The sequence below is a fragment of the Tinamus guttatus genome, unplaced genomic scaffold (assembly GCF_059628265.1).
Source record: "Tinamus guttatus ecotype Peru unplaced genomic scaffold, ASM5962826v1 Tinamus_guttatus_pri_ptg000806l, whole genome shotgun sequence".
NCBI classification, from domain to species: Eukaryota; Metazoa; Chordata; class Aves; order Tinamiformes; family Tinamidae; genus Tinamus; species Tinamus guttatus.
The window spans coordinates 744290-761606 of record NW_028289340.1 but is presented as its reverse complement, the minus strand read 5'-3'; the positions used below and the strand labels follow the sequence as shown (position 1 = coordinate 761606).

The 17317-nt window shown below is 35.5% G+C and overlaps 1 protein-coding gene across 2 annotated transcripts in view; it reads left to right on the top strand.

The window, feature by feature from the left end:
- The window catches only part of MYO6 (myosin VI), a 66942-nt gene that overhangs the window by 26565 nt on the left and 23060 nt on the right, over positions 1-17317 (top strand). For both annotated transcript variants that reach the window (XM_088537535.1, XM_088537534.1), the window contains exons 12-23: positions 5726-5883; positions 6157-6248; positions 6673-6745; positions 7335-7462; positions 7931-8026; positions 9322-9495; positions 13208-13246; positions 13573-13666; positions 15215-15345; positions 15497-15574; positions 16152-16281; positions 17002-17092. In XM_088537535.1, the coding sequence (XP_088393661.1) occupies positions 5726-5883; positions 6157-6248; positions 6673-6745; positions 7335-7462; positions 7931-8026; positions 9322-9495; positions 13208-13246; positions 13573-13666; positions 15215-15345; positions 15497-15574; positions 16152-16281; positions 17002-17092 (1284 nt within the window). The remainder of the gene's footprint in view (positions 1-5725; positions 5884-6156; positions 6249-6672; positions 6746-7334; positions 7463-7930; positions 8027-9321; positions 9496-13207; positions 13247-13572; positions 13667-15214; positions 15346-15496; positions 15575-16151; positions 16282-17001; positions 17093-17317) is intronic.

Below are 17317 nucleotides of genomic sequence, written 5' to 3'. Positions count from 1 at the left end.
GTTACAAAATACACAGCACACGCGGGTTTATCATAGCGCTGCTGGCACGAACTGGTGCTCCCGGGCTGCCCTATGCTTGGAGCATAAGGGGACCCCTTACCTTCCCCATCCCATCTCATCCCACCCCAAAGGCAACAGTGCATTTGAGGTAACCCGTAGGGATTTGAGTGTCCCACCGGATGTCAAAGGCTCTGGGCTGTGCTTTGTAAACCACCTGCTTAAAAAGAATTCCTCCCTTATCTGCATAAAAAGGGGAAATGGTCAGAAACGCTCAGTTGGCATATGAGCTGAGTCACAGTTAATGAAAGGCAGTTAAGATGACCACTTAATGATGTGCAGAGTGTAAAAATATAAGTGTAGCACATTAGTATTGCCAGACCTCTCTAAACAGAAGCAACTAGTTGTGTTTCTCTACTGCTTAAGAGATGCTGATTTTGAGCTGACAATTATTAGCAGAAATTTGAGATATACCAATCTTTTTGTATTTTAACTAGCTATTGTGCATTTGTTGACGTTTTATGCGCAAGCTGCTTGTAGTTACTTAGTTACTGGGATTTTTTATTTTTATTTAGAGGAATGATTGTGCAGTGTCTGACATAGATGGTCCTTCTTCGGTAAAAAAGAGCAGCTTTGAATATGACACACTCGCTTTCTTTAAAGTCTCCTATATGCTGCTGAATGCATTGCAAGGACAAAGAAAACATACCAGTAAACCTGTTAAGCCCCTAAGCTATACAGCAAATTCAGTATGTTGATCGATTAACAAATGCACTTGGAGGGATGCTGATTCTGCTCAACTATAGTAGGCTTCAGGAAACTTTGAGGATACTTTGATGTGTTGGTCTTGTTGTGAAGGCAGTCAGTGGTTAAGCAGTCAGTGCTGTCCAATGGCATTAAGGTCTGGGATACTCTCCTTGCTGAGTAATAGAGAGATGATAGTTGTCTTTTGAATATGGAAAGGTGCCCTTTGTCCACCTTCCCATATTCACACTTTTTAGTGTCACTGCTGATTTTCCACTCTTCTGTGATTGTCTTTACAGCAAGCAGTGATAAGTTTCTCTCCCTTGCTGCTTTTAATTCTTCTTAATCAAGTTTGAGCTCGTACTGTTTAAACATGACCACAAATGCTAATTAAGAAACATGCTGCTGCTTGCCATTGCTGGTGAACACTTACTCAAAAACAAAGTCATTTGGCTTTCACAGAATCATAAGAAATACTAAAACAATACAAAGCTAGGATTTTTTTTTCCTGTACGTATTAAGAATAATTTGCTGTTGGAGTAAATAATGGTGACCTTAAAATATATATATATATATATATTTAAACTTATATCTTGACAAGGTGCCTTTATCAAGTTAACTTCGTAGGCACAGAAATCATATAGTGATTTTTTTTTACTGTACCCACATGGACAGGAACTAACTGTAAAGAGCATGTTTAGAAATTATACTGATCCTAATATTTTAATGCCCATGATAACTATAACTTTTCTAAAAGTGAATTTTATTAAAATAGTTGATTTCATAAACAAAAGGTAACTGTTGTGGAAAAAAGTTTAATTTGCAACCTAAATTCTCTGCTACTGGAACTGATTTTTCTAACACATAAGCTGTTAGGGATACTAGATAAGCTTCTAATAGCTGTATTTCATATTTTAGTGCCTGGTCTTCTGGTTATCTCTTTTCAACATTTTTTTTTTCTGGAGTTTAAAGAAGCTAACTTTGGGACAATCAGTTTTGAGGAAATTACTTTGCTGTGTTTAGCAAAATGTGTTCATCTTTTAGTTAGGAAACTAGTACTAAGTTTAGTCACTGGAAGAGTGCAAAAGAGTTTCGTGCTATCTTCATTTGGCTTAATTGAATGGAAAATAAAAATCTATGCACATGCAAAATTTAATATAGGAATATCATAATTAACTACCTGTATTAATACACTTAAGTTCATTGTATGTCTTGACATTCATCGTTCCTGTTATTTGAAGCAGGTTATGTTTTGTAGTCCTAAGTACCAGCTTCACTTGTCTTCCAGGTGAAACTCATCTGCCAGGCCAAGATTTGAACCTGGTATACTGTTAGTTGCAGACTTCCTTTTGAGAATGTTGGGATGGAAGTATGCAAAGCCTTACTACCCCAAAATGTCGCATGTACTGCCTCCCACTCATCACTTGGCATGTGGCTGTGTCAGGGAAAGCTTCTTAGGAAGCATCTCTGATGCTTGGCTCTTTTTAATGTCTCATTGCATCTGAGATATTTACACACAGCTCTGATTTGCAGTGTGATATCTTTTGTTATGGCTTGAAAATTTACCTTTAATTATAAATGTAATTTTAGGCATACTCATGCTAGAAAGCCTAGGACATTATTACACATGATGAATGTACTGTTTCTAAAGTTTATGAAACTTCTATGTGATAGTAATCAAGTACATTGCCTTTTTTTTTTCCTTTTTTGTTTTTCCTTTCTTTCTTTCTTTCTTTCTTAGGGACTTTTTGTGTGAAAGCAGATCATGTGATTGCTAATAGGTCACAGTGAATAACTAGCTCAGCTGAAATCGCTATGCTCAAGAGTATAACAAAAGCTTTGTACTGCTCTGCACAATAGAGCCAACAAGGAGCAGTAGGAGGGTTGTGCTAAATACTGTCTCTCTGGATTTATTAAATACTAATATGCAGTGGACTGCCAAGGGGACTTGACAGCTGCAGTAAATTTGTCTGCCCTTGATAGTTTTCCAGACAGAGCATAATAATCACTTCTTGGGACTGATGTATTTGCTGTCCCTGTACAGCTCATTTACAGAGAGAAATAACATGTTGTTATTCAAAAGTGTACCTTTTAAACTGTAAATGCACTGTATTACTGTTCCTCAGCTTCACCCTTTCCAAGATTTTTAGACTGAGATCTGTGATCTCAAAGGATCACATGAATGTGAAATATTTAGCTAACATCATTCCAAGTCCTCACACTTCTTTTGGAGTAGTACGTTTTTCTAGCCCCGGAAGGCTAGCTGCGTTCAAGATTTCTGGATTTATTTCTATTGACCTTCTTAGAGCTTTCTTTTTTTTTCTCTAAGTTGAAAATATACTACTGTGATTCTTGAATGACACAAGCCTTCGCTAGGTAGGATCATTTCATGTGGGCTGTTATTTGTGAAGTAGCAATGTGGTTGGTTGGCAGTGGTCGGTGCGCATCACTTACATGCCCTCTCCCTTATTTATTAATAATCATGGGCAGACTTGCTTGGTCTGAACAAATAGCCTGTATAATATTAAATTATGGCAAATGTTTGGAGACTGAATAGAATTGTTCCCAAGATAAATCCAGCCTATGAAAGAGCTTCACTGAGGTCCACCTGTAGATCCCTAACCTTCGTGAAGAATTTAGTACGAAAATCAAGTGTTTTTATGTTGCTGCCCTACCCACATACATAGAAAATGGTGAAGAATTTCCTCCCTGTTTCTTGCAAGCATGTGATGGAGATGGGAAAAAGTGAGAGAAGAAGAAAAATTGATCCTTCCTGTTCAGGAAGAGATCAAGTAGTCCTTTAATAATGTTCTATATTCCGCTAGTTCAGTGCAACTTCAGCGTTATTTTGTGTTTACCTAGTTTTTCAACTGAGCAAAACACATTGCAGGGTTAGGTTTTCTTTCGTTCCATGGGTTTCTTATGGCACACTGTGATAATTCATATGAGTAATACGCTTTTGTGTCTTCTCTGGAACTCCACTGGTCGTTTATTTTTTTCTGTGGATTAGGGCTGTTTTGTAACCATATGCTCGAGAAGGAAAACTGGTTGCCATGTTGTTTTTCAGATTTAAAAGCAATAGAAAGCATAATATAATATGCTGAAATCATTTATGTAATGGGGCTGCCGCTGACATGTGGGAATTAGCATTCTGATCTCTTAAACGTATCAGAATAGGACGTAAAGGTACCTTCCTTCTATTTATAAGCTTTCTGTCAGTACTTGTTATCCTAAGATAAATCAGCAGATACTTACGGGAAGACGAGATTTTACTAAAGCTAATTACTCTCTAAGGCAATGCAGCTGTGGGTGTCCTTTAGTGAATGGGTTCTCTGGTTTCCTGACAGTGGCAATAAGAAAGAGATCTTCTACGCTCTCATATTATTGCTTCAGAAGTATCATCTTCGGAAATTAGGGCAAGTACGGTTAGGAGGGAGTTAGGAGTTCAATGCTTGTGAATCCTGGGAAGTCAAGGAAAGGATGCAGTAAGGGTGAAATCCTGCTCTGACCTGCCAGTTCTTATTACAGTGGTTGTAAAGAAAACAGCCTGGAGGGGGCGGCAGAGCAGTTCCACAGCCGTGACCCCCTAAACCCCCTAGGTAAGGTAGGGGTTACGGAGCGGTTTAGCCAAGAGTGACTTTGAAATGTGGATTCTTGCATTTAAGGAAAATTCCATACTTGATTATCCTGTGTGTTGCGAGAGTGGTTGGTTCCATGATCCAATAGTGATTGTTACTGTAGCTCTGGCTATTGAATGACATGAGAGGCAAGTTGCATGGGGAGAAGTAATACGGGGATTTACGTGAGGAGAAAGGATTTGTTTTATTCAGCCAGCTCATTGAGGTATTTGGAGGAGAGGAGAAAAAAAAAAGAGAGCTTTCAGCGTACGGCTGAAGCAAGTATCACCCAGTATTCATCATGACACCAGAGGACTGGTGTGATCAAAAATATTGGCATTCACCCTCCCTGCAGATTATATTTGTTTAGTAAAGGCTGATTTTATTTTATTTTATTTTGTTTTGTTTTATTTTATTTTATTTTGTTTTATTTTATTTTTTACTTTAACATTATATATATCTGTATGTCATGATAGAGCATTGTGAAAAGTCTTTGTGTACCCATGGTAGTTCTGGTAATAAATGTATATAATAGACTTGCTTTTTGTGCATAAAAATTTATTGTCTTATTCTGTGGATTTTTAGGGGTAAACTTGTAATTTATATAGCTAAAATACGTGTTTGCATTTTCCTGATATCCCTACAGTTTAGTCATGCATTTCATAACCCTTGACAATTTGACTCAGTTTTAGAAAAAAATAATAAACACAAGTGGTAAACTGGGATATAAGTATATAATAAATAGGCCCAGTGCAAAGTAAAGTTTAAAATTAGAAGTCAAGAGAAGAGGGGATAATAATAATAATAAGTACTCAGCTGTTAAAAGACCTCTTTGTTCTAGTTAAAAAAAGAATCCTTATGTTGAGGTTGCATCTACCTTTTGCCATCAGAACAAATATTGCATTTTTCACTTTCTCGTTTCTGTTACCAGTTAGTTTGCAGCTCTAGAGTTTCAGTTATAGACTGGACGAAAACCTAACATAGCAAAACCAAACTTTTGTTGTATTTGTTAACCTTTTATTGTAGTTAGGTAGATCATAGCTAACTTACTGAAATATTTTATAGGTGAGACTTTTGTGAATTTTAGATGTTGATGATAGACAGAGAAAGACATAGTTCTAATTAGATAAGAAACATGAATGAAATCATTTGCATCTTACTTCTAGGGAGAATAGCGAAACATTATTTTATAGATAGAGTAGTTATTCTAATGTGGACTAATAGACTGTTTTCTATCCGAGTCCACTGCTAAGGCTTGTGTGTCCTAGTCCACAAGAATATGAAAGGCTCTTTTTAAGTTCAGGGCCTAATTTCGGGTATTTTAGAGTGAGAAATTCACATTTAACATCTGTATTTTTGTTCTGTAGGGTACCCTTGAAAGTGGAACAAGCAAACAATGCTCGTGATGCCTTGGCTAAAACGGTGTATAGTCACCTCTTTGACCATGTAGTGAACAGGGTAAACCAGTGTTTTCCATTTGAGACTTCTTCTTTCTTCATTGGAGTTTTAGATATAGCTGGTTTTGGTAAGTATTCTTCATAAAGGGTGTTTGTTTTGTTTGTTTTTTTCCTTCCTCTATTTGGCTGTTATTGTCACCAGAGATTCAGTGATGAATTTTAAAGCAGTGTGTGTCAGAGTTTTATTTTTAGTGGTGGTGCATGGGATGGAATATATGTACTGAAGAGAATATCCAGAAGAAAATATATTTACACTCTGAAGCTTTTTTTCACTTTTTACTGTGCAATATAAACTCTTGAAACACTGGTTTATCACAGATGTTTTAACTTCTATTTTACAGAATACTTTGAACACAACAGTTTTGAACAATTCTGTATTAACTACTGTAATGAAAAACTGCAGCAGTTTTTTAATGAAAGGATTCTGAAAGAGGTATGTTGTATTTTGTGGTATCTGAGCTTGTTTTTTATATTTTTTAGTGAAATAGCAACATTTTCTGTAGGGTTGCCCTTTCCATTGACAAAATGTGTCTTTATGGTCTTGTAATGTGAGATTGTGCTAGAAAGCTATATTGTGCTTTAGTCTTATTCAATCAAGAAGCTGTACTCCAGATATGTTTCATTAACGTAAGGCATCAAAAACCGACTAAGAGAAACTACATGTGTATTTTTATTGAGCATATAACTAAGGAGGTGAAGATGGAATATAATAAATTGTGCCAGATGATTTAAAAAATACATATTTATTCATGCTGTATATAACAGTAATGCCTTCATATTTATTTTTAAAAAGAAATGAAAACAATATACAGAGAATGATGTTTTCTGTTTCACAATCAGTATTCTTTTTTGTTCAGGAACAAGAACTTTACCAAAAAGAAGGCCTGGGGGTTAATGAAGTGCACTATGTAGATAATCAGGATTGTATAGGTATGTACTTCTTGAAGTGTGAAATTGTTGTTAATATTGGGTAGTGCAAGACTTAAAGTTTTATAAGTATGTTCAGGTGTGATATATCTCTCTCAAAATAAAATGTCTTTATTTTCCTTGGGAAAATTTTATTTTCCCAGGAAAGGAAATTTTATTTTCCTTTTATTTTCCTGCTGTGAAAGAACATGTGAGCTTTTTTGTACTTTCAGATTCAACATGGGGTAAAACATTGATAAGAAGCTTACTTTTTTAAAAATCAGTATGAGCAATTATCCCATAAAGACCTACGCTGTACCACAAAACCATTTAGGCACCTTTTGGGAATTAGGTGATTAAATGAGGAGGAAATGACCCAAAAGGTTCAGCTTTTATGTTACTTGTGTTAAACTTAAGCTTCTGATAATGTGTATAGAATATTGATTAAATTAACAATTCAAAGAGGTAAAATTTAATTTATAGTGACTGTTTATTATGCTAGCAACTTAACCTGGATAGAAGACTTGTTCTGTGTAAGCGTATCATTTTAAACTTGCGATTTTTATGGCCCGATATGTGATTATTAATGAAATTTTGTAAATTTTTTTAATAGATTTGATTGAAGCCAAGTTAATAGGTGTGTTAGATATTTTGGATGAAGAAAATCGTCTTCCCCAACCAAGTGACCAGCATTTTACTTCAGTTGTGCACCAAAAGCACAAGGACCATTTCAGACTCTCTGTAAGTTTATTCATTATGTTTGTGTTTAAATTTAGTTCTCAAGACATTTGAACATTTGATAAACCTCAATTTAATGAAAAGCTTTTCTAAGATATTCCAGCCACATCATTTTCCACAAGTCATATTATTTGTCAAGGACGAGTTTAGATAGGTTTGTTGAAAGGTTCACTAAAGGCTTGCTAAGTCTTAACATATTCTGATACCCTGCTGAAACTGATGTCATCTGTTTTCATCTGTACTTAATGCTAGTGGGGGGAAATTCAACCAGCTGGTCTTAGCAGTCTTGGCGAGTTTTATTTTGAATTGTGCCTCATTCAGATTTGAGGTAGCTAAGCATATGAATGGCAATGAGAACAGCAGGAAGTGTCATTTTAACACATAGCACTCCTGGCAAAAACTTAGTGTTGTCATTGTAATAAATTCTCCTCGCTGTACAATTTAATTCTTCCTTGTAATTTTTAATTACAGATTCCAAGAAAGTCTAAATTGGCTGTTCACAGAAACATCAGAGATGATGAAGGCTTTATTATACGGCATTTCGCAGGAGCCGTATGCTACGAGACGGTAATCTGCCTCAGACAACTTTAGTATGCTTTTTGGTAGTCTTATTTTTTTGAGTATTGAGGCTGCAAAGGAAGTATATTTCATCATAAGACAAATTCAAAAGATGATTTGTGTTCTAGCTTTGAGTCTGAATTTCATGATTCATCACAGAATTGGCAGGATTTTTTTTAAGCTTCTTAAATTTCAGACTTCTGTTGAGACATATGTAACAAGTGCTTGTTACAAATCTCTGTTTAGGTAATGGTGTCACTATTAATATATTGATTTCATGGGCTGCTGCAAAATCAACAGAAATTTGCATCTCTGGGAGAGAAGGGCACTGTTATGTATAAGTATGTTTTTAGACTTAACAGTAACTTTTCAGAAGCATACTTCTCCACAACTGTTAATTTCTATGTTAAAGATGACTTTTTTTTTAGTGTTTTCTAAGCTCCAATAAGATTTTTCATGTAAGGGCATAAAATATCTGAAATTTTCATTCTTAAAATACAGATCCTGAACTTTTATATGACTATTCATCATACAAAAACATTGAAGCGTCCTAAATGAGTAACTGAAACAATTTTTTGAAAGTTATGCATTAAATATATGAATACCTGGAAGTAAATGTTCATAGTTGACCAAATCACTATTAAAATTGCACCAGAAACTAATAAGATTTTTTGTGTGTGATGTTTGATACAGGTTTCTCAGTCTCTAAAGTTCAATTTAATGCTTTGCTATTGAGTTTTAAAATTTAGCTGATTTAAATAAACGAAAGAGGTAAGGTTTGTAAGAAGGGGCTGATACCTTTTATTATAGCAGCTATCCTTAAATAGTTGTAATATAACAGGACTACTGAAATAATAATCATTTTTCATTTCATTTGCCAAAACTCTAGATTCACCAGTTAAAGTGTTCAGGGTTCTTGTTTCACAGGGAATTTTAAATGACTTTACAAGTGATAAAGAACTAAGCTTCCCAGTATTCCCAAGTGATGAGGTCTTAAGAGCTGGAAGTAGATATGGGAAGTATAATCACTGGCAAAAGCACAACTGATTTCTTAAAGACAGTAGGCCTTGCTGTGGGTCTCATGGTTCCATCAGCATCCTTCAAATTTAAGAATGTATTTTGTCTTCCGTCATTAGTATTTTACATGTCCTATTGAAAAGTTGTTTGAAATAATGTACGATTATTTATTCTCCAATTTTCGCTGACTTTGAATTAAGCATGTAACTTTGTTTTTCTTTCAATTTTCTTTAAGATTTGGCGGCTTAGGGTTGTGAAACGTATTATTTCTTGGGTTGTCTTTTCAGACGCAGTTTGTGGAGAAAAATAACGATGCTTTGCACATGTCCCTTGAATCTCTTATATGTGAGTCCAAGGACAAGTTCGTTCGACAGCTGTTTGAATCTAACACCAACAACAACAAGGATCCCAAGCAGAAAGCAGGGAAACTTAATTTCATCAGTGTGGGAAACAAATTCAAGGTAACATAGTACAGCAAAGGATCTATTTTCTTCTAAAATATGCTGCTCCTAAGTTATTCCGAAATCAGTAGAACCCAAAGATGGGAGAAGTAGTGGTAAGTTGAGATTCATACAAAGAAAACTGCTAAATAGGCGTTTTTCCTGTCAAAGTGTAAGAAATCAGCATATTCCAGTTAAATGCTACCCATTTCTGTCAAGAAGATTTTTGAAAATAGTCCTTGCAGAGATTATGCAGTAATTCAGAAGTCATAATTTTGCAAGGACAAAAGGAAATCTTGATTCTGAAGGTCTAAATTTTGAAAGCCATCAAAAGCCATTTCAGCAAGAGTTCTCAGCACATCTGGGCCAGATCCAAAAGCCATTTTGATGGCTTCTGTGATCTCTGAGAGGTTCTGTACTGGACAAAATGTTCTTCCATCCTGTCTTAATTGGTGGTGTAGGAGATGCATCAGTTGGGTTACAGTTAGCCATTCTCAGAATTCAACAGCTGTCCTAACCACTGCGCTTCGTCTTTTAAAATATTATTAAGATAATAATTGCTTTCACAGAAGTTAATTCGTTGTGCTGAACAGTTCCTTTCTCAATACCTGAATCTCATGCTTCTCCTCATTTTCTCCTTTCTTCTGCTTGTTGTAAAGCTGACCTTCAAACCTTGTCTTCTCCGATTGTTTTCTGCATCCTTTTCTCATTCAGCAGTTTTATTTTAGCTGGACTATTCCAGCTCAGGATGGCTAGAAAAGAGAACTATAGGGGAATTGTGAGAGGAAAAGCTGGCACAACCATGTGCTGCAGGTAAATTTTTCAATCTCATGGACTTATTATTGATAGAGTTGCTGAAATTTCAGCAAGAGTTCTTCTCAGCGCATCTGGGCCAGATCCAATGAAGGATTTAGATGCCTTCAAATCAGGTGCTACGGCATTTTCTTTTGCTACCTTAGCTAAAGCACCTGCAATCCCCAAATCACATTCCTGGACAACTACTGGGGTCCCCTGTTGGGGAAAGCAGGACAATCCAAAAAGACACAGACAGAGTGATTAATAACAACAGACTATTTCTCCATTCCTGCTTCTTCTCAAGGTTACATGCCTGAATCAGGGCTGTGAGATTTCTTTTTCAGAATCATATCTGCTGTCTTAGTGTTTACAGTGGTTCTATAAAAAATCAGAGTCTGGAAGAAAAAGAAAGATATGCTACCAACACTTGTTTTACATATAGTAACCGTATTCTGCTTCAGTATATTAAGTGTTTTATCTCCAATATATTTTCCTTAGCAAAAAGCTCTTAGCCATTCTATCAGAGGTGATATGCCTCAATCCCTCTGGAGCTGAGCTGTTATGTGGCAAAAAAATAAAATTTTGATGAGGCCAGGAAGAGTGTAAGAATTGTAGTGCAGTGGCTTTGGTTTTTACTGGGAATTGGACAACCTTTTTCCTGAGTTTTGTTCTCAGGATTATTTCTTCCTCCTCCTCTTCCTTACAATTCAGTGGTTGTAGAATTACCCTGTAGCCATTGCTTTAATACAAAATGCATGAGCAGAAGGCAGGCTGCAAACAGAAATGCATACAGATACCCTGCTTCATGAACGAGACCTGCAACCCTGATGTGTCTGTTGTAAGAGAAGCTGGGTAGTGTCCATAGATTTTATTACTGCACTTTGGAAGTGCAAGCAACTGCAGGAGCTGTGATATGATTTCCCCTTTGTTCCCTTTGGGTTCTCAGTTCCTTTAGGGTTGAACTCTGCACATTAGTTGCTATGGACAGATGAATGGATGCCGTTTCCGAAGGAGGGGGTAGAGCAAAAAGGAAAGTTTTAAGTTAAGCAGCAACTGAGTGGGAGACTGAATTGCATTTTGGACATTTTGGTGCAGTATTCACCTCTGCACCTAGAACATGACTAAAGACCTTTTTGGATCTGGACCACCAATCTATAATTCTTTGAATGTTTTCAACTTTCATGGCATTTTGAATGTGTGTCTTACTTCCAGTAATTCATTTAGTGTTACATTCCCAGACAAAGCACATACTACTGATGAACACTAATAGCCTTTCACTTCAGATGGCATAAGAATATGTTCTCTTATCTTCATGGAAGTTTCAGCTCTTTAAGATTTTTCTAATGTGTTAGTGTGTGTCAGTCTTGAACTCCTCTAACTGCATCACTTATTAGATGGTGTTGCAGATATTTCTCTTGGCAAAATCCTTAACAACATCCTTTCCTTATAACTAATTAAAATTAATTCACGTAAGCCAGTTGAACTAATTTATCACATCTATTCAAGAATTTGGGCTATAATTTTACCCTAATATGATAATGATGGATTAAATTGCAATAATTCAGAGCAAGCAGTAGTTTTAGTAATATGCCTTATTCATATGAACATTTCATTATTGAAACTAATCAGTGACTCTGGCTTATTTCTTGTCAAATTGCAAGCATCCAGGGGACATAAGGAGGCGTATTTTGCTCTGGCCACAACTATCGTTTCATGGAACTATCACTTCATGGAAGTGGAAAATAAGACGTTTCATTTCATGGAAATAAGGCTGTTTCCTGAAAAATAAACCTTCAGAAATTTAAGGAAGCATGAAAATTACATGCAAAGTAGATACAAAAGTATTTACCAGTGAGAACTGAGGTTATCAGTGTTTATCATGCCTCTTATGCCACACTCTCACTCTTTCTAACCATATACATGAAAAATAAAAAAACATTTTTATCCACTGGAAGGAAGACTGGCAGCTCTAGGTGCAGCATATCTGCTGATACAAATCTGTCTTCTGAGATTCAAGGTAATTGAAAAATCTGGTCACACACACAAAAAAAGCCAAAAGTCAAAACCAATTTTTGATTTGGTCCTAATGCAGAAAATGAGGATTATATTAAGATGTTTAGAATTCTGTCTTACATCAATCTACATACTTGATTTTGTGAGTAAACTAGAAAGACTGTCACGACAGTAATCTGTATGGTACAACAGGCATATCTGTAAAGTATAACTCCTGTTTTTATATGGTTCTGAAATGTTTAAACCCCTCCCCACATATGTTCAAGAGCAACTCTTTTCCCCTCGTAGTCTTAAGTCTATAATGATAATATACTGTTCTTCCAGACAATCATCTTCTGTCTTCTTGTCTTCACAATTTATTTAAATCCAGCCTGAGTAAATGTAGTTTAAAAATAGGACTATACTCTGTTGAATTTCTCATCAAAAGAGTTTGGAATAAAAATAAATAAATAATGGGTAATTACCTGCAAAGGAAATTGAACATATTTGTTAACTGTGTAAATTATTTAACATAAAGTTATGTTTTTTTGCTACAGGTTAAATTTGGGTTTTCAAAATTTTAATGACTTTTTCTATCACTGCTGGTCAGTCTCATTTCCTATAAAACTTTTTTTTTGATTTTTTAAAATATATATTATTTTCTTTATTTTTCCCAAATGGGTTTCCACTTTTTTTGTTAGTCAAATTTCAGTCATACACATGGTATTAAATTCAGCACAAGCTCTTTCCTCAGGATCATTCATGCACTCTTGCATGATTTTGTCTGTTAAAGATTTGTGAGCATTTGACTTACCAGTACTGTCTGATCTACTAACAATAAACATGCATGTGGTAATGCTGTATCACTGTACTGTTTGTCTGGTTTCATAGTAATCATGCAAGATGTTCCATGGCAGTCTTTTGAAATATGTATTTTCTTTTGCAGACTCAGTTAAATTTGCTTCTTGAGAAGCTTCACAGTACTGTAAGTATAAATGCAGATGCAGGTTCATTATTTTCTCTTCCCAGTGCTTCTCACATAAAATGTAATCAGTCATCTCAACAATGTGGCTTCAACTAGGTGTCTAGTAATAAAAATAACTTCGGAGTTCGCACATATGTGGTACTTCTGAATGTCTTGCTGTGCAGCTAACAGGTATCAATCAATGTCTATAACAAGAAAAATAACATCAATTTTTCTCTTTTAAGAAATACGCTATTTTACTTTTTTTCTTCACTATTTCTTAAGTAACTGTTACACGTTTTAAAACCTCTGAAATAGATTCTGCTAACCTGCTCTTTTAACAATAGGGATCAAGCTTTATTCGCTGCATCAAACCCAATTTAAAGATGACAAGTCACCACTTTGAAGGAGGACAGATCCTTTCTCAGCTTCAGTGTTCAGGTAATGTATTCATCTGATATTCCTCCCCTTCCTCCCACCCCCATTATTATTTTGGATGTTGTAGTTTGACCTAAATTTGAAATAAGTGAAATGAAAATAGTATGTTTACTTACTTGAACTGTTGCTGTCTAGAAGGTAAGTTATTTAGGTCTTTGAAACACTAATTTTGATTTTCAGCAGCTGAGGGTCCCATTTTAGTCGAAACAGATGTAGTTAATGCAGCCTAAGAAGTGATTCCTATGAGCAGCCATAAGACTTCTCATTTGCCAGCAGAGTTGCCTTAATCTCTATCAACTGTTTCCTTATTGATTTTTGAGAGTGTAGATACTTGGTACACAATATTGGGCCATATATTGGTATTTAAATTTAGATCTACTGATCTGGAGCTGAATCCCACGTCTCAGTGCTTGGACCACAACGTTACTAGGTCAGCAACTCAGTTCAGAACCACAGAACTCCTTTGAGTTCCTCTGGCAACTGAAGTGTTAGAAATTCACATGTGCACTTAGAGACAGTCACTATTAGCTCAGGTATGTAAAATACTGAAGCAGATCATTTTTCTTCCATTTGCTTCAAAAACAGAAGTCAAGTAAGTTTTACTTTTTCAAAGTTACTTTATACCATTATTAAATGGATTTGGAACTAAACTTCCAACAGTGCTACTTCAGCGTAGCCTTTCTTGTTATTTTATGTACTACAGGTTTCTGTGATGCTGCATTTTCCTTATACTTGAAGTGCTAGGTACTTTCAAATTTTATAGCTTTATTTTTCTCACTTCCTATATTTTTGTCTCTTAGTATTTTTGTCCTTTTGATCATTTTTGTTTATTTTTTTCACTTTTAAAAGTCAAGAGACATTTCCAGGTTGTGCAGCTGGTGCTTTGGCAAGCCACCATGTATTTATCATGTTACGTTGCAGTCACAAATGCTTAACAACTTTTCAGCAATTAAGATTCCATTAGCATTATTATCAGTAGGTTTCTTAGGTTAATTACATTTGACATGTCAAAGACAGAAAAGTAAGAAATTAACTTTTTTCTTTTCTACTATAACAATTGTAATACTTTATAGTAATCTTAAAAGTTTAGTTTTCTTGGTCTCCTACTTCAGCTCCTGTTTAAACGAAGTTCAACGTAGTAAAGAAAAAAAACGCAGGGTTTTAAAAACAGAGTAACAAACAACATAAAAAATGTAACAAATGTAACAAATAAAAATAAAAAAAGGCAATAACAACAACAAAAAAGCCCTCTGCAAGCGGTAAGATGTAGAAATAGTGTTTGGGGAATTAAAATTACATCTTGCCAACTGATAGCTAATACAGCCAAGTACACATGCTGAAAGTGGAGTTGTATTGGGCACTTTTTGATAGAGGTGACAGCATGAAGAAATGCTAGAGGCTTGGTCAACTCTTTGATGAATTGGGTTTGAACAGTATTTGTGAGGCTTTGTCATGAAGTACTGGTTATCATAAAAATCATTGCTTTATTTACATTGTTTTATTTGCACTTTACAAGGACCAACTTCTGTGTGTATGTTCTTATGAATGCAGGAATGGTATCTGTTTTGGACTTAATGCAAGGTGGTTTCCCTTCACGAGCTTCATTTCATGAACTATATAATATGTACAAAAAATACTTGCCTGAAAAATTAGCTCGATTGGATCCTAGACTGTTCTGCAAGGTAAGTTAGAAATTAATTCTTCTGCCATACCATCAAGGGCAGAAAAGGTATTTGTGCATATTTTAGGGGAAGAGATTTTTGGAGGAGAAAGATAACAAATCCTGTTGTTGTTTTTTTTTTTTTTTTTCCCCTCCTTCTCCCTTTGTTTCAGGCACTATTTAAAGCCTTAGGATTGAATGAAAATGATTACAAATTTGGGTTAACCAAGGTGTTTTTTAGACCTGGCAAGGTAATGTGTCTTTTTCTTCTTTTATTTAGAGTTTATGAATGTGAATCAAAGAAGGGACCTCTGAAGATTACTTGGTCAACACTTTTCGTAAAGCAGAACCAACTTAAATAATGTTGTTCAGAGCCTTTTGTAAATACTGATAAATTCCTATTTGGGTTTGTACATGAAGATTTAAAAAATTAAGCAAATTAAGTTTTAAGGCTTTTTTTTTCATTAAATGCAGAATTTGAGTTATCTTAAAATTATGGAACTCCAGAGTGATTATGTAGAAAGTAGAAAACCAAATCATTCCTTAAAATACTGTCGATAAATTTTTATTTTTAATGATTAGGAAGTGTTTGGATTATTCAAAATCCTAAGCATTTCACATCAATTAAAAAAATAAAACAGCCGTTATCATTAGAGTTATAACTGAAGATATTCCAGACACATAGCTTCTTGTCCGAATTAATTTAATGGATGGAATGGTAATGTACAGTTCATTGTTTTATTTGCATTAAAAATACCTTATTCCACTTGCTCTTAAATAATGTCTAGCACTTTCTGTTCTCATTTTTAAAACTGATCTTGTATTTAGTTTGCAGAGTTTGATCAAATAATGAAGTCAGATCCGGATCATTTAGCAGAGCTAGTTAAACGAGTCAATCACTGGCTTATCTGCAGTCGCTGGAAAAAAGTTCAGTGGTGTTCTCTCTCAGTGATAAAATGTATGTATTTTATATTTTAATAGTTGCTAGCAATATAGCAAAGCAGTTAGCAACATAGGAGTTAGCAGTTATTGTGTTAGGTAAATATAGGAGGGCTTAAAGCAGAGGTTTGTAAAAGGGGTGATGGTTCAGCTGTATCTTCCAACCTCACATATCCAGGCTGCTTAAATGATTTGTGAAGCCTGGCAAACACTTGCATGGAAATAGCAATTAAAATTCTTGGGGAGGCACCTTGACATTGGCAGGAAGGAGCAGCAGTTTCAACTTCAAGCTGACAGTATAGAGTGATTTAGTTGAGCTTTGGGGTACTGGCTGCATAGAAATTGTTAACTTCCAGGCAGTAGCAGCACATTCAGAAGCCCTGACATGACTCATGGGGCAAATGTCTCTGTTCCAGGAGTTACTGTGGATTAACAAGTAAGTGCAAGTCACTGTCGATGTGCTCTTTCTAAGTGCTCAGCCTGCTCTGCTCACTGTGCAGTGGCAGCAAGGCAGTGTGGAATAGCTTGGTACTGCTGATGTGGGTCCTTAGAGATACCTGTTTGCCCGACTCAGACTTGTGAATTCTGTTGTCTACTGCAGCTTAACAGACCTAGCTCTCGAGTACAGATTGTCTACATACAGGGTAGAGCTGTTGAGTGTGTGAGTAATACAGAAAATATAGGAGTTCTGTTGAATTATTTAGGCCATTGAGACTCAGTCAATCTTTTTGTGTTACAGTGAAAAACAAGATAAAATATCGAGCTGGTGCCTGCATTAAAATACAAAAGACTATTCGAATGTGGCTTTGCAAGAGAAAGCACAAGCCACGGTAAGAGATTATTCACTTGGTTGATTCTCTTGCTGTAGAAAATGTCTATTTTAAAACAGATTCTTCTGAATGTAATAGGTTTACCATGCTTAACCAAACGTATCCAAAGTCATAGAATGATATAGGGGCCAGAGGGGCTTTGCAAGGTGCTGACTTCTACTTGTGTTGCACAAGGACAAATCAACTGAATCTGACCCTTTCATAAGAGGTATTCAGCTTGTTCAT